Source organism: Poecilia reticulata, chromosome 18 (genome assembly GCF_904066995.2).
Source record: "Poecilia reticulata chromosome 18, P_reticulata-male-v2, whole genome shotgun sequence".
Classification (NCBI taxonomy): domain Eukaryota; kingdom Metazoa; phylum Chordata; class Actinopteri; order Cyprinodontiformes; family Poeciliidae; genus Poecilia; species Poecilia reticulata.
In genome coordinates, this window is record NC_088847.1 from 14,916,347 (window position 1) to 14,934,590 (window position 18,244).

Sequence of the window (18,244 nt, forward strand, 5' to 3'; positions counted from 1 at the left end):
CATAAGCCAGCGCCTTAGGAGAATATTTCAGGAATGTTTCAGTCACTAAAATAACATCCAGCTGGTCCAAAAGGTGATGGATATATATTTCGTTTCTCCCCCTGCCGCTGTAGCTCTTCCAGCGGTGGATAAATCTCCATAAACGCCGCTGCGCTGCGGCGCATCCTCCAGCCCTCTACCCCACCCAGAAACCCCTCCCTCTCGTCCTCCCTCGCCTGCTTCCGCACGGAGGGACGGACAGTGGGATGGGGAGAGAAGTTTGCCTGCGGCGCGCTTCGCTCAACATTAAACTGTATTTCATTTTAGGGGGAAACAGCAACAAGAGGAGCCCTACGGAGGAGCTTTCCAGGGAATGCTGAGGGAATATCCGAGCGCTGAGACACACACGCCGCTCACAGCAGACCCCCCCCACCCCTCTTTACTGACTCCTTTGGTTAAATAATAAAAACAAGACAAGTCATTAATGTCTCGGAACTAAAGGGGAGAACTAAAGGCTCGGGTCCAGTCGGAGGGTGCTTTTTAATTTAATTTGTGGAGGAAGAAGACGAGCAAAGCGACACAAGAAAAAGAAGACGACCTTCCGAGTGAGGAAAAACAACAAAGAGTCCGACTCAGAATGAATAACAACAAAATCGAGAAGGAAAACGAGCAGAGTGAATTCACCAACCACGAAGAGGAGGTATGTATACCAGCGTACCTGGAGCTCAGGAGCTGCTGCTTTTTTTTTTTTTTTAAACGCTTAATAATCAGGTTCGAGCTGCTTCCTCTGGGAATTTCCACTTTTTTAAAAAATTTTTTTAGCCTGCTTGTCCGAAAGTGTCTTCACTTTACTCGGAGTTTCTATAAACTGGTCAAAGTTTCGCCAGACCTCCTGATACGAGTAGTCCCCCCCCCTCACCCTCCTCGTTATTCTTCTGTTCTTTACAGACGACACAAGGAGAAACAGCTGATTATTTGGTGTGAAAGTAGAAATGTAAACTTGGTTGGACTTTATTTTCACAAATGAAATGATGAGCTGAAGAAATGACTGAAAGCTGAAATTAGACGCAGTTTTTCATGTTCCGCTCTCTCCTCACCTCAACCTGTCCTCGCAAAGTTTTCGCTTCAGCTCATGACGTCACTGTCCATATATGGTAATGATGAGTTTTCAACTCGGGTATTTTGTTTATTTTATTCTATATTGACGGCAATGAAATAAAAAAAAGAGGAAAAAGTGAGAACATCTAATTGCCTGTGCCATTTACACATAATCTTGCAGATCTCACTTCCTGCATTTAGTAAATAAGTGCTTTTACATCAGGCTAAAAATGAGATCAAAATGCTTAAAAAATACTTTAGTTCAAAATCATCAAAACTTTAGGTGTATTTATTTTAGATGTGTTTCTTCATTTATATTTGTTTTGTAATGAACAAATACTGAGGTGTAGACATGAAACAGCGCCTTGTAAAAATGTAATGTAAAATTTTTTTTTTGCCAATTTTAAGCCTCTTGTTGCTGATGGTTTTAGGTTTTTTAATCTTTTAGACATGAAAAAAAAAACTAGCTTAATTCGATAACATTTTACTCACATTTTTACCCCCAGATAACCGAGACAATGTTTAGGTAAGCATTTTGCAATAGTAATAATAATAACAGGAAGTTTGGACCTCTAAACACAACTATAAAAGAGATTCTGAGCCAAAGTGAATCAGAGTTCAGAGAAGCACAGAGGAGTCATTGAAGTTCAAACAGCTGCTGCTGCAACATGCAGGCAATAACTCTTTGTTGCATTACAGTTACCTCCTCCATCTAAGCACAACAGAATGGTTTGTTGGGAAAAAATGTGAGATAATCTTTCCTAATAAAGATAAGATGGCGGTCCAGTTTCTGTAAACGCTGCGCAGTCTGGCTCAACAATGTCTCTGATTAGGTTGGTTGTGTACGTCTTTGTTTTTGGCACGAACGTGTCTCCATTCAAAGGACAGGGATTGTTATTTTCGAGCTTGCAAGAAAAGATGTGTCAGATTATGTTAGATATCTCCCTTGGAGTAAATCTGATTAAGGCTCGTCACTTTGTAACTGAATAGCCAAACATGCCCCGGACTGATGTAATGCCATACTTGGTCCAGAGCTCGGAGGGGTTTCTATAGATGCAGGGAGTTTATGTAGCACCTCTCGGATGAGGTAAAGGATGAGAAATTAAGAAGTTCAGTCTGAGTCTTTCTGACCTCATGAATCGGATTGTTTGACAGGTCGTCTTCTGGGACGCCGTTCTGTCTCTGCTAGTTGAAGTCACAGCCATTTTTTAATTCAAAACACACTCAATTCAGCTTAGTTTATTTGTGTAGCGCCAGTTTACAACAGATGCCACTTTACAAGACAAGCAGGTCAATTCGTGGCTGATTATTTACAATCCAAGTTGGTCCAAATTCAGTTGTAGTCAATGCCATTCCTTCCAGTACAATCCATTACAGTGAAGTCAGTTCAGTTCTGTCCTGAATACTGTCAAATTCAAATATACCAAACAAATGTGTGCATTTAAGCAAACAGCTTATTGCCTTGAGTCAGTGGCAGTTTGGTCCTGAAAATATTGAGAATTTGTCCATTTAATTGGACATGTACCAATTAGGTATTTCTTAATTGCCAGTACCAATGGCAATTCTTATGCTAATTGCTTTTTATTTTTTGATTAGTTTTCTCTTTCAGTTTGAACTCTTTTATGTGATATAATGTTTGGGTATTAGAATATATTCCGTTTTTTTAATGATGGGAATCAGTGCCTGTGGCCTGTTTGACAAATGATCTGGTTCCTATAACTATTTGAATTATAGAAAACTACACACCAAAGATTACACAATGACAGATGTAGTACCCTCCCACTGTGAATGGGGAGGATACTTATTTTTTTTGACAAAGTGTACATGTGTAGTTGTAATAGACAAGAATAAAGGTTTTGTTATATCCATGTCTAAATTTGACATAAAATTCAAATAACAGAGATGTATAATAGAGATGTATCTATCTTATCGTCGGTTTTGTATAAAGATGCAGCGATCAGGCTTTTTCTGACCAACACTGAATTTAGATTTTGACTAATCTGGATTTTTTTTTTTAATTGTAACATATAAAAACAGTGTAACAATAAAAATGTGCTGCAGTTTCCTTGATAGAGGTCAAAATGTTGAATTAAAAGAAGCAGCAAAAATTTCCCATTTGTACATCATAGCCTATAACATGAAATTTATTTTGGTTTTAACGCACTTGAAGAAGTGGCTAAAGTATTTGCTGTTTGTTGATGCGTTTTTCGACCAAAATTGATGCCAGTTGTAGTTTAAGTGCCGTTGAAGAATAAGTGAAAACAAACAACAACAAAAAAAAAAGCAGATCAAGAAAAGTCAGCCAGTTCCGATCTCCAGCAGGTAGATTGACTCTCAGGTCTCAGAGTTTCCAGTGTAACGGAAATGGACCAGTTTAATTTGTCAACCAGTCAACTGGTCTATCTCCAACTTTAACAGACTAAATGGACAAAACATTACGCTCTTTTGTTTCCGGAAAATAAAATTGAAACAAGAGTGATAAAAAGCTCTTAAAATTAAATTACATCAGAATTTTGTGCAGTTTGGCTCCAAGCAGGACCTTTAAAACCTACATTTGATTCCTAGTCATCAGCTCATCCTGTACTCATTTCATAGCTTTGACTTGAAGCTGAAACATTAGTAACAATTTGCAGCTGCTCTTGTAAAGCGAACTTTAGCTGCTTTTTTTGCAGTTGTAATTAAAATTTTGACCGCATACTATCGGATGTCCTGACCTTCACCTGTGATAATTTGCTTTCTGATAGAGTATGAAATATTCCCGACTGAATAACAGAGAGTCATTATTACAGTATTTCTGATGAAAACGTTAGTTTTTCCCCCCGCCTCGTCCCGTTTGTTTGATAAATATCTGGACTCTTTCGAAATTGAAATTCCGTGCTGTCGACGGGCTGCACCACCAGACGAGGACTGTCTGTGTGAAAGGCAGACACAGAGACGGGGAGAGTAATGGCCAGAGGAATCTAATGTTGTAGAAATGTTTGGATCTCGTCCAGACTGGCCGAGACTTACATTCACTTGGACGAATTAACATAAGGTTGGACAGCCCCACTTTGTCTTTGCTCTAATGATTTGTGTTGTTTGAGCTGCGGAGGGGAGGGGGATGGAGGAAGGAGGCTCAAGTCGTTGTTTTTTCCACTTGTTCACAAGTGTGCAGACAGATGTAGATGTTTGTACAGTAAGGCAAAGAGTAATGCGAGTTGGGCTTTCTCTGCATCATTTCTTAAATTTCCCTTTCCTCGAATCCTAACTGCCCAACTATAAACTAACCTTATGAGAGGCAAAGTTCAGCAGCCCGGCTGGTGTGACTCTCACATGCTGAACAACATCACGCCCTCCCTCCCCGCTCTTGCACAGCCTGCGCCTCAATGGATCACTGATTCGCACCAGCAAAGCACTGCTGCTGCGAGCTCGGCTCCGTTGCTCAACCTCGCACGCCGTCGACGATGCTTAACGTTTATCTTGCGTGCACCGGCGGTCACCAAACATGGTCTGGCTGCTGGCGAGGTATGCAGGAGGAGGCGTTGGGGGTGTGGGGGGGTTTGGAGGGGTTTTAGCCCCTGCAGCATCTTATCTGGAGAGCTGCCTGCGATAAGCGCGATTATCAGGTGTTCTGGATGCTTTCACGTTTAGCAGCACTTGGCTGCTGATGAAGTTGAGGTGACACGCTGGTAACTGTCAGAGATACGTTTCGACCGCGGCCGGTTTCCAGACCTTTTTTGGACAAGACGTCTGGGTTGGACCCTAAAGGAGACTTGTATTAATCTGATATGACAAGGGTTCGATAGAGAGATATGGCGTGCGTGTTCGCTTATTTATAATGCGGACGGATATTTATGCACGCTGAGACTTCAACACACTTTAATGTTAACAGAAAGGTGACATTTAAAGACAAAGGGCAAGTAAATAATGTGGAGACATCATTCATTTGGCAGCTGATAAACCTATTCAGAGATAATATTAAATGGTGGGACTGATGCCTGTATGATACTCTAATGGTAAAAGACCCTCAAATAAATTCAAATAGCCAGTTTTCAGTTAATGCAAAAACTTCCAACAACTGTGAATACCTTTTTGTTTATTTACGGAAAACAGATCTACCGAATTCAGCTTAAAAAAATGTGACATTACTTCTGGTTGTAGTTATAATGCACCAATCCATGAGACAGATTCTGGAATCAACCAGTTTTCTCTATCACTACTAAACGTCCTTTTGTCAAAGTAAAAGTACTTATAGCAGATTTCTTTGTCTTACTATTGTTCATAACTCAGAAAAATTTTAACCAATCAGATCTCAAGCAAAGCTGGAAATTGGTGCAGCTCTAGTCATAGGTACATATATATATATATTAAAGAACCGGCTGTATGTTTTTTTTTTATGGTAGCAGAGGCTTTACATTTTTCAAAAAAGTTTGCATGAGAAACTTTGTATTTAACAATAAACAGAATGAGAATCGACTTAAAAAGAATACCTGGACCAGATTAATCAAAATCATCCAGAGACAAACTGATTGGCTGATTTAAGGAGTTTGACTGGATTTCATTAAACATCTTTGGATTCTCGATGGCGTGTTGGAACAGAAAAGACACTATGGCTTCTTCTTGGCCTCTTTCACTGTATTCTGACAATCAGTGGAGAAACAGAGGAGGATGGAAAAGGCAAATGGAGAATATGAAGTGCATCTGATCTCTGCCAGCCAACTGTCGGCTTGACCTTTCACCTGTTTGTTGTCGGTTCGCCTCTCTATGTCTTACGTCTGCTTAAGATGAAACCCGATTACCGGGTCGATGTGCCAAGCTTCAGTTTCTGGACAGAAAGGATCACGGACAGAAAAGTCCTGCTAAGTACGGTCCTTGAACCCCCTTAATACATGTTGAATGTTCTCAAAGTTGCAGGGAATATTGCACGAACGAGTTGAGCGAACGTGGTGCGTCTCCCCCCCGGGGTGTAATTGAGTTGTGCTTGGCCTGCTTCAGGTATCCTCTTCAACATAGCAGGTCATGTGGGCAGCAAGCGTGACCTTTTTTTTTTTTTGTTCTTAGGTTGTGGGGCGGGGTGAGTCTCGCTGCTGGAGAAGCTCCATGGGCAGCGCGGTGGCGGCGTTGGGGATGCGTGTGATCCGTGAGCGTGTGCATGTATCTATGAAAAGGGCACGGCGATACGCTAACTCTCTGTGACATGAAACGTTACCTGAGGGAGGAGGGGTCGGCACGATGGGGTGCGAACGGACGGAGAATCTGACCGGACAAAAGATCTACAGTAGACCGAGCCTGTGACAATTCAAGGAAGACACAAAAGCAGAATATTACAAAAAATAAATAAGTAGAATTAAACCCTGAGTGAGGTGAGGGCAATAAAGACGTCAACAAGCCACTTTTACTGCCACACAGAAACCATAAAACCTTGCTCCGTCTGACAGTCTGAGAAGATGGAGTTTATTTATAAAAGCCTGAGGGGAATTGTCATCTTATCTTAGCCATTTGTCAGCAGTGCGACAAGAGGTATTTGAAAAGACAACAAGAAAGCAGAGAGCCGTCAGGACAGATGTGACAATAAAAAAAACGTACATATATATTTATAGTACTGTTACTTGTCTCCTACTTTTTCTTCTCAGGTTAATATATATATCTCCAATATATTTGGTGCTGCTTCCCCTAAAAGACCTCGGCTGTCAGTTCTCAGTTTGTTTTGTAGTTAATGATATGATGAAACCGCGCTGTGATGGAGGAAGTGCGAACTTTTTCCCTAGATGTGTGAGACATTTTACCGTCCTTTGTCATGCTGTCAGCTTTACTAAATATTACTCACTCACGGGCTATAATTATCCGCCTCACAGCGTGGAGTGTATGCTCTCAGTCTTCACACCTGCTATTGAGATCCTTTTTATGTTCATTACTCTTTCTCAGACTCGCTATTTCATCTAATTTCTTCCCTCCATTCATCCATCCTCTGCCACTGCTTTTTTATCTCCCTTGCCCTCTGTTTCCTTCCCTCCCGTCTTTCCTTTGTCCCACCCTTTTTCTCCCCTCTCTCTGCCTTTATCTTGTTCTCTTGCCGTTTCCTCCCACTTTCCCTCGCTCCACCCTGGCACCGTTTATAATTTGCAGAGCTGTCTACTCCCGTCGTTTCCATCCTGCTTGCCCCTATTTGTGTCCCGGTGGACGTACCCCCTTATCCTTTATCGGGCTGTAGGGTGAAAGATGTCTGAGATCAGGGGCTGGTTTTGGCTTGTGGAAGTTGAGGAGGGACTCCGACCGTAAGGAAACAGCATGCAGACGACTGACAACTCTCCCTCCTCTTTTTTCTGATCACGTGATCTTACCAGCGTATTCAATTTGAAGTACAACCAAAGCCTACCTTAGCTCCAACACCTCAAGAGTTATTGGCAAATATTTGTAGTTAGCCTTAAAATACTTGAGCATTTGCATCATCTTGCTGTTTTGAAGATGATGGTTATTACTCTGATTGCAGAGTTTGATCAGTTTAGGCAAGCAATTTTTTCTTGTGAACATATTTGGCTTTGAATCTGACTTACTTGTATTACATGTTTCCTTGTCTTTACCATTTTGGAGAGCAATACAAGCGAGATGGATGCTATATGTGTTATATTTCTAGAACTGGTATGTAGTAATTCAAGCATTTCTCAACATTGATCAGTTATTACATTCATTTTTAAATGTAATGGTTGCATTTCAGTTTAAAGCTACAGAGCTCTAAGTCTTATTTCTTCATGGGACAGAAAAAAAATATTTGTTTAACGATGAATTTCTGCTCAAGTAGATCTGTCAGCAGACCTATTTGAGGTTATGTTGACCTTCTTTCTTCTTGGTCTGAAAAAGTCCAATAATAAAAAGAAACACACCAACATTTTCCGTCATGCTATTCCTGTGGTTTCAGGTGATTTTAATGGAATGGAAGATGAAGCTACTCACTCCGTTGGTGCACACTGTAGTTCCAGCTGGCTGAAATAAGGAGCATCTTTTGCAGAGCATCTGCCTATTTGTGAATATTTTCATCAAGCCTATCTAAAATGCAGCTTGCTAAGCTGAAACACCAGGGTGCTGCCTGACACGCTATTGGTTGTTGTTTGAGAAGCAGTCAATCCATGAGCGCCAATCATTTTCCTCTCCAGTGATTGTCTGTACTCTCAAGAACAGAGGCAAGGCGGACCATGGATATTAGCTTCTGCATTAGTGCCAAATGGGCTTTCACGCTGTGTGTTAATGCATGTTAAGGTATATTGTGCATTTTAACTGTTAAAATAGAAAGTTTTTAGTGAAGTACTCAATTATTTTAGCTTTTTGCGAGTGGCTGTGTTCTATAACCCTATTTTTTCTACTGTATTAAAAGGCTCAAATTTTAATATTTATTTTTGCAGTATTATGGCACATGGTGAATGACAAAAATTCCAAACTAATATATAAATTATAATTAAAGGATCTCTCGCAATTTCTGCAAATTAATGTAAATCAAAACACAAACAAACCTCTGGTACTGATAGTGAATCAATAAGAGTGTAACACGCCTAAGTCAGAAACTAACGGTTCTGGTTAACAGACTGTGACAGATGATGAGAAAGATTTGACAAATGGTGACTTGTTTTCACCCAGTTTGTTGCCGATGACTCAGGATCTGGTGTTTGTTTTTTGTGTTTTTTTAAAATTTATTTGTCCTCGCTTACCCTCAGCTCATCCATCCACAACACAACCGGCGATTTTAGACGTTCACTTGGTCGACCGGCGACAAAAGGAGAGGTTGATGAACGCCGAAGCGGAGATTAGTTCAAATTAATGAGCCCTAAGGAATTTTAAGTCCATTCGAGAAGACTCATTAGATGTCAGAAAGGAAGAAGAGATCATGTCGCTTCAGAGTAATTTCGATGAGCTCTTAAGCTGACAATGGAGTCAAACTGATGTGGGGCTGACAATCTGTGAAAAAAAAAAAACATATATATATGCATGTTTCCCCATTCACATGATACCAAAGAAGCTGTTTTGTTGAAATTCAGAGAACAGACTTTTTGTGTTTCTAGGTCAGATTATAAACAAGAAAAAATTCTTGTGGAGGCAGGAAGAATAGAGCAAAAGAAGAGCAGAGTGCAAGCCTACCAGGTCATTTGTTTTAAAGGTCAACCTGTTGGAACATTTACAGAGTCTCACTGAGTCGTAATTGTTCGTCAAACGCACTCGTAGGACTTGGAGAGAGAGAGAGACGGAAAAAAACAGAAGGCATTCTCCACTCTGAGTTCAGGCGTGACGCCTGGAGTGCACTCAGTCTCACAGTTAACCTTTTGCCCTACAAAAACAACCCCGAGTCTAACCTGCGACCTCTGACCCAGAATGGGAAACTTGACCCGACGAACCGTGATCATTAGCAGACAGACAGGCTCGTCCATTTATGGCTGGTTGACACGTCTCGGGCCTGCAGTCCCTCACTCCTCACGCCCTTTGACGTGGAAGATGAAGAAACAAAGCAATGAGGATGATGAAGAGTGATGCCAACACTGAGCCGTGACAGCGGCAGAGGGAGGCGTGTAGCATGATGCAGCTGGGAAGTCTTTGATTGATAGCATTGTAGCTGAAAGTTTAATGGGTTTTGTCTGTTTCATTATTTATAACATAAGTCAGTGTGAGATTTGGATTGGTGATGCCCACGGTGTTGATATCTTTTTTAAAGTCAGCACTGTCTATTAGAACTGAACCTTATATTTAAATTTATAGGCATCACAATGTTGGTGTGTGCAATGTAGATATTGCAAAGAACTGTGATAAATATTGGCTAATTACCTTAATCCATGGCATTAATATAGAGAGTATAAAAGCCTGTTTTTGCACGCATGACTTCCAATGCTGTTTATTTTCTTCATCTAATGACTTAGGGTTTTCTATCATAAAGTGAGTAATGGTGTTCACAGTGAAACAGAGTGTATTAGCTGCTGTGTCTATGTATCTCTGTCTATTTGCTTGCTCTGCACTGTGCACAGATTAGTTCATCCAGCACAAGTCATTAAATTTAACAACTCTGAAAGCAAAGCACTAGGTTTATTAAACTGCTCACTAATAACTGCGAGCTGCACTGAAATATGTTGTGACCCAACTTGTGAATGAATCAAATTAAAAGCTGGTGAACATTCTAACATTAGTTCTACACTTCAGCAAATTGCTCTGCAGAAAAATCGTAACACTAGCGAGATGTCAGTTTGTTGAAGATTTCTTTAACAAAGAACAAATAGTTCAGGAGAAACTCAACCTGCAGATTGGCTGGTGACTACAATCAGCTGACTTTCAGCCCTGACCCTTGTCTGGCAGGTTGAAAATAATAAAAAAAAAGAGAGATTTCTCAAATCATTGAATGCACCATTGCTAAATACCACATGATTGTGCTGACAAACATGCTCTTCAGTGTGAAGAACCCCTAAAATTAGCTATTTTTAGTGATGAGACTCGCAGAATCGGAAGGGCTGAATGCATAACAGCTTGATTAAAATGTTGTGGACCTTTTTGAAATCTAATAGTCATAATAAAACCTATTGGTATATTGTGTGAGAATTCACAATAAGTTTGATGTTTACTATTTTTACCATTTAAAATTTAAACACATATTTTGTACTTGTTTTGAAATATTAGTTAAACCCTGCTTTATGTTACCTCTCTTCTGGTCCAAATATAAATTGTGGCTTATTAACCACTTTTGAATAATCTTGATTGTATTTTTTAACTTAAAAATTCACCTTGTAACAAGGCGGCCGTTTTGCGGTTGGATTTTACGATGATGAAGATTTCAGGAGGCAGAGTCAGGTGGCAACAGCAGTGGGTTTATTCTCCTCACAGCATCAATACACAGACAATAATTATTCCTCCTCACAGGTGAAAACTGAAGGCTTAAATAGTCTCAGCTGTGTTGGACTCAACCACTTCCACTTCACAGTGGGATCTCCCTTAACAAATCTCCACCTATTTAAATAAAATACACTTTAATAAATAAACATTTAAATTTACTTTTTATAAATATTTCATATTTTATCCTACACCAAATGAAACACCACAAAAACCCATAAACGATTATCTCCCCACACTTTTCAATGGCCTCTCCCAGAACCTATAAATGGTGTCTGGACCCCCGGGGTAGTATTTGCCCAAACACCCTGGAGAGGACACAGAAAAGACAGGTGAGTCACTCAATATCAGCACTCCACACTTTACAGATTATGCACACACATTTGTTCATTTTTACCCACCAGTAGCTCATTGCTCTGAGTAACAATTATCCTCCCTTCACAGGCAACCAGCTCACTTTCCAATGAGGAGCAGCTGTGCAGAGCCCAGAACAAAAGGCTACATGCTAATTACTAAAATACTCAATAAATACCATTAAAACTTCTCGTGTGCAAATTGCTATTTATGTGCAAATCTCTGCTTAAAGTGCAGTGCTAAATAAAGTGCTTGTTCATAAAGTGCAAAAAGTGCATTTAAAGTGCTATACAGTGATTTAAGTAAAAGTAGACCCAGTAATGAAGCTCTCTTCATTACACACCTAAAATTGATATTGGCAAATCTTAGCAAAATTGTAATTAAAATTTGACCACAAACTTCTGATTTTACACAGCAACATAGCAAAAAACAAAAACACTAACGCTAAGATCTTGTGAAAACTTGTCTAATTTACAGGAACCACATAAAACAAATAACACTGAAAACTTAAACCTACCCATACTATCTCATAATCAGCTTTATCGGGGCTGCACAGTGGCGCAGTTGGTAGAGCTGTTGCCTTGCAGCAAGAAGGTTCTGGGTTTGATTCCTGGCCCCGGTCTTTATGTATGCAGTTTGCATGTTCTCCCTGTGCATTCGTGGGTTCTCTCCGGTTTCCTCCCACAGTCCAAAAACATGACTGTCAGGTTAATTGGCCTCTCCAAATTGCCCCTAGGTGTGAGTGTGAGTGTGTGTGTGCATGGTTGTTTGTCCTGTGTGTCTCTGTGTTGCCCTGCGACAGACTGGTGACCTGTCCAGGGTGAACCCCGCCTCTCGCCCGGAACGTTATAACTGGAGAGGCACCAGCAACCCTCCCAACCCCACAAAGGGACAAGGGTGTAAGAAAATGGATGGAATCAGTTTTATTGGTCATGTTTGGCAATGGAAACAAGTAATTTTACTTCAGTTATAAAATACACAGGCATTCAAATATAAATACAAAAATTCAGAAAAAATAAATGTTTTTCTTATAAAGAAAAAAAGGTTGAGTTGTCTCTTCTATTTTTAATGGTAAATGATGTGTCCAAAGCCATTTATTTAGTTTGAAGGAAATCCCAGTTTTATTAATTTGTTTGTCTGATACCTTCATTCAAGGACGGAGACGGAAATGTGTCGCAATCTCCTCACATTGCAACAAAGTCGTGTCACTCATTACAGACGGACGGAACGGTCAAAATAGCAATCCGTCGCAGTCAAACCGAATATACGAGGGAGTTGCACTGTGCAGCAGACTATAATGACACTTTTCACTCAGAAGGTATGGCAGATTCAACAGAACCTACAGTGCAAGCTGAATAGAAATGACACATTAATAACTTCTGTTGTTTGATTATTGAAACAAATCTTCTAGATGTTGGCTCACCAAATGACCAAGTGAAGTTTCCTTTCTGAAAAACCTTGACCTGAATTCAAGTTTTGAAGGATTTTCTTGGCTTCTTGACACTTTAGCTACCAGTAAGTGGAAAGTTAAATTGTTCTAAATGCTGTTTAAATTTTATTGCTTTATGGTGTGGCATTAAAAAAAAACCTAATTGGTACTAAAGGTTGCAGAGTGTTTTCACCGCCTCCTCGAGCCTAAACTGTTGGATCAACTACTGGATCCAGGCTTTCATGTTGTATACATTGAACTCTGATCCTACCTTCTGAATGTTGCATCTGAAATTTAGGCACACTGGACAAGGCACTGTTGTTTTTAATCTGCTTTGGTCCTCCAGTGTGAACTTCAGCCTCAGTTTCCTGTTTTTAGCTCACGGTAGTTGGCCCCTACTCTGGCTGTATCCCACCTTCTTCAAGGTTCATCATGTTCAGAGGTGACATGCTGATGATATCTTTGCTTCACCCAGGGGATATTTGAGCTACTGTTGCCTTTCTATCTTCTTTGGCCAGTCTATTAGCTTGTTCTCCTTTGATCTGTGATGTTAGCAAAGCATTTTCACCCACACAACTGCTGCTCCTTGCATATTTTCTCTTTTTTGGAATGTTGTCTGTCCCAGTTGATCAGGAGTTTCTGAAACACTGACATCCAAACTGTTGCATTCATATTCACTTAAGTCCAGTTTCTTCGTCATCCCAAATCTCAGTTTGAATGCCTACGAGTCATCTTTGCCACCTCTAGATGAGAACCTTGAAAGTTTGATTGCCAAGTGACTGGCTAATTTGTTAGCACAAAACTTTCTTTGTAGATTGTAATGAAAACACGTAGAAATGGAGAAAAATATTCTAGTTGCTACGTCCAAATTTTAGTGAAGTTTTGATTACATTAGATTTTTCCCTCCTGCTTGCCTTTCATTTGGGTGTTGTTGATTGAGCATCACCCTTTCTTGGTCTAAACAAACAGGGTGGCTCCAGAAAAGAGAGCCAATAAGGTGATGACCTCATCCGGTGCTTGTGGAGTCAGGGATCTCTGATTAGAGGTGCATGGATCCCCCAGGACTTGCTGCAGAAGTGGCCTTAATAGGATGTGATGTTTTTGGCCCCGGGGCTACGCACTCTGCCTTGCTCCGCTGAGGCGTTGCCAAGGAACTGTGCCGGTACGCCGGCTGCGAAGCACTCAGCTGGCTTATTGAAGGTAAAGGCTGCTGTTTCTGATCAAAGCCCGCCTGCGCGTTACTCTGTGTGTGTGTGAACACGCCATAAATGGTCAACAACTCAAAGCTGTTGGACCTGGTTCCTCAGCAGTATGGTAATGTAGGTATGTGACTCACGAGGAAACCAGTAAAACAAATCCAGTAAAACGGTAGCAGAAGGTTTGACTTTGTGTGTGTGTGTGTGTGTGTGTGTGTGTGTGTGTGTTTTGTATAACTGCTTGGTCTCTGATCTGACCTTCACTTTGGTTTAATGGATTATGAAATTTCACAATGACGGCAGTCCCCTTTACAACTCTGTTAGCGGCATAATACACTCGCGGTAATCAACAGCAGATGTACGCTGTGAAGAGCTGTTGCCACACTCTATCACCAACGTGTGCAGTCAGCTCCACACCGGACACGCAGGGAAAGAAAAGATCATATATCACAATAGCTGACGTCAGGAAGTCTTAGGAATGAGGTCCGAAGCAGCCAAGAATTTCCCATTGTTCCAAGGCTCTGGAGTACTCCTTGTTGTGTGTCTTAACTTGTCTAGTTTTCAAATGTCTCTGACTAAAGATAAGACGTTCAATTAGAGATATTTGACAAGATAGATCACTGGATAGATACGGATTTATTATGCCACATGCCAAATTCCTGTTAAAGCGACAATTCTGATCTTTGTCTTTAAGACAACTACACTTAATCTAATCTAGTCTTATTAAATCTGGGTGATGAGTTTTCTATCTATTTATGGGTCTTTTTTTTTTTGCTTCAGCAAGAATAATTGTTGCTAAAATTTGGCAATGACTCAAACCTATGTAGCTTTATTTTTTATTCTTGTGAGTTTCCAATAACAATGCGCTGGTTACTGGTATCAAGGTATTTCAAGAACAATCATGCTGTTCCTCCACTGTAACCTGTTTCCATCAAAAAGATACAGAAAGCTACAGGAGTTTTCTCTTGCTACGTGGAGCAGAAAGTATCCAAATGCTGCTCCTCCACCTCCACTTGTTGCTATGCGCTGCTGCTCAGCTGGCTCAAAGAACCCTCGTCCACCAGTAACCTACGCAGATGCTCGACTAATTAACTCGCTAATATCAACTTGTTACACACATGTTATTCTATAAAGACTTCTAAAGTATTAAGCATTCGGATTTTCTGTGCCGGTATATTTGCTGACACCAGTTCCTTGATGCAGGTTTGAAAGGGTTTTAAGAGGTGATTAACGTGTTCAAGTCATTAAGGAGTGACAAGTTGCCTCAAGGCCAAAACAGCAGATGCCATGAGAAGCAACTCTTTCAGCAAACAAATGTTGCTTTTTTGTTGTTTTTTTAATATTGTGTTGCCCTAACATGATCTGTTACACCACTGACCTGATCTCAGATGAGAAGAACAATAAATGGACGGGTGGAAAAGTAAAGGTGACTCACCTACAACCCCATTTTAAAGGTGTAGTCTTTGTATTTGCTTTGAGCCTGGTTGAGTTTATTCTGCTGACTTTTAAACGTGAGGAGAGCCTCCTGAGAGTTGATTTAAACATATCTGCCTGAGACGAGGTGAAGTGAGGACAACGCAGGTTTCAGCTCACCGCCGTGATGAGAGTTACCACAGGGGAACGGGTTTTTTTTCTATTTTATTTTTGAATGAGCTTGGTGACGTTGACCATGCTTTTGCTGCCCCAGTTGCTAAGCTGCGTTTGTTTATGTGTTGATCAGCCTCTGGCTTTGGGGGTGTGGATCAGGTTACATTTGGGAATGAGGTGTAGTGTTAGTTCAGCAGCTCCTTTTGTCCCCTGAGTTTTAAATCTAATGAATCTGGGAGCTTCGAAATCCTCTTTGTGTACAAAACTATAATTTTCTGAAAGCCTTACTGAGATTAAGGAGGCAGTTTTTAGTTAAACTACAGCTAAATTGCATATTTAAGATTTTTTTTTTTTAATTTGTATGTATTATACATGCAAAATACAACTGGAGAAAGGCTACTTTTTTCTTACATTTTGAATCTTTTGACGGAGATTTAAAGCTGTCGCTTAAAATCTCCACATATCCACACAACGTTTGGATATGCGTTAACAGCTCTGTCCTGGGCTAACCCTTTATTAAGCACAGACAGATTCACAGACGCATGTAACTAAAGAATTTTCTGTTACGCTGCCTACAAATCTGTAACCAGATCTGCTCTCAGCAGTATGAAACGACTCCTCGGCACCTGTGCTCCATAGTGCTGCTATGTCTGTGTTTACCAAACTCCAGCTCGGGTCCTAATGGGTCTGAATGTGTGGACAGAGCTGTTGCTGCTGCTGTTGTTCACACCAGCCTTTTTTAGACAAGGAGGGTGGGTTTTCCATTGTGCGACTGACCAGGCTGGAAAAATAAAAGAGTCACATACTGACTTTGATGTGAGAATTAAGAGCAAAATTAGAAATTTCTCATTAAATGACTGGAACAAAAGGAGTGTTAATGGCTGACAAAGGTGGAATCTTGTCATTCCAACCAAAAAAAAAAGAGAAATGCCTTCTTTAATAAACATTTTCTATTCACAAATGAACATTTTCCTATTCATAGACACGCCAATAACTGGATATATAACTAGAAGAGTGGAGTTTCTTGCTGTTTGTTGTCAAATTGACGAATGGTGAACTAGTCAGTTGGCCATTGGTTAAAATCTGACATTTTCCAATTTGTTAAACATTTTTCTGGTCTTTAAATTCATCAAAAGTAAACATTTAAAAATGTTTCAGTCTATAAACGTATCAACATACAAAATGTTCTTCGAGGCATTTTGTTTAAGGTGCAACAAAGATCAGATGAAAGTTTAGAGATGTAAATTTGATGTAGTTACAGTGAAAAAATAGGAAGTTTTGCATTTTATACTTATAATATAAGGACGTAAAGACACAGCCACCCAGTCAGAGCCCAGTTACTAGTTCAGTTAGTTGTTCTGTACCCTCGCTTATGTTTGTCTTCAGACCCATATTTCAAGGAGCCCAAACTTTTTCAAACCTGAAGAGTTCAACTTATTAATAATTTTGCTTAATTCTCCATCTTTGACATTTTCCATCACAGAGGTTGTGAACTATTTCTCCAAAAATAGTATTTGATGCATTAGAGCCTGAAAGCATTATGTAAAGTGTTTCTTTTTTTTAAGTTAAACCTTGCTCAAATAAGCCTCCATGTACATATTCTCCTCATCGGCTCACATAACACGACATCTTCTACAATTATAAATTCCTGATCGAAGTCATCATGAGTTTGTCCGCTGCCCTTATGTCCCTTCTCTCACTCTCAGTTTGAGTTTTCCTCCCAGCCAACGTACTCAACATATACAGTACGGTATAATTCTCAAGAAATGCCAACCCGTGCTGCAAGTTGAAAAGTTCAAATGTAAACCAGAGGATAAAACTGCCGAGGGGGGATTGGCCATTTGTGGATTACACAGGAGAGCACAATGGTGCAGAAAGGAGTGTGCCTGCAGAACAGTAATGTATCTCTATCTTCGAGTGTAACTGTTTAACTTCATTGTCCTGTTCCTCATAATCTCCTATGTCACCGTCAGAGAGCCGTCGAGGCTATTTATAACCACAGAGGTTAATGAAAAATACATAATCCCTCTCTCTTGTCCTCTTCAGGTCCGAACTCTATTCGTCAGTGGGCTACCGCTGGATATCAAACCACGGGAGCTCTATCTCCTCTTCAGACCATTTAAGGTATGTTTGTATGTTTTAAACCGATGGACTGCAGCCGCTATTCTTAGCTGCTTTCCGTTTTTTTCCAGCAGTCAATGAGACCTCCATTAATGGTGATGAAATAAACGGCAATGGAAACTCTCCCTCGAGGTTCAAGTGTCTGTGCTCCTAACGCCGGGCTTCAATCACATCTCGATCGCGTGTTCATCATGGAAAAAGTGGCTCAACGCCTGCAATCCAAAAACAAAGCTGTTTGCTTCGCCTCAGAAGCTCCGCTTTCTTGCGCTGGCAGGGATTTCTAATCCAGTTGAACGAACCTGGATGTTGCCGGCTTTTTTGGCCCGTCGCCCGAGAATAATGCACCTTAATGGTTCAAGAGCAGTGGTGTTCGAGTGATTGAATAATTGCAATCCATGTAATCCCTCTATTAGACAATGCTTTTGGTATGTACCCTGAGTAGAAAGGTTTACATCATGAGTGTTGAGAGCTGGAAGCCTTGAATAATTAGATAAGACACAACAATCCAACCCATATGGTCTTTTTCTAAGAGCTCCAGAAAGCAGCCTTACCATGTAAAGCAAATGTTATAAAACGCCTGTGCCTCTCAGAGGTAATCGCATCACTTAAACCTTTCAATATTTTGTTATGTTGTAAGCACATTCTT

General features: G+C 40.4%; 1 protein-coding gene across 3 annotated transcripts in view; it reads left to right on the top strand.

The window, feature by feature from the left end:
* Positions 1-18,244, top strand: part of LOC103480657 (RNA binding protein, mRNA processing factor) — a 48,145-nt gene continuing 29,901 nt past the window's right edge. For 2 of the 3 annotated variants that reach the window (XM_008435686.3, XM_008435685.3), the window contains exons 1-2: positions 1-679; positions 17,524-17,601. In XM_008435686.3, coding sequence (XP_008433908.1) covers positions 617-679; positions 17,524-17,601 — 141 coding nt within the window. In that variant the 5' untranslated portion in view covers positions 1-616. The remainder of the gene's footprint in view (positions 680-17,523; positions 17,602-18,244) is intronic. The other variant, XM_008435684.3, reaches the window with a different exon arrangement.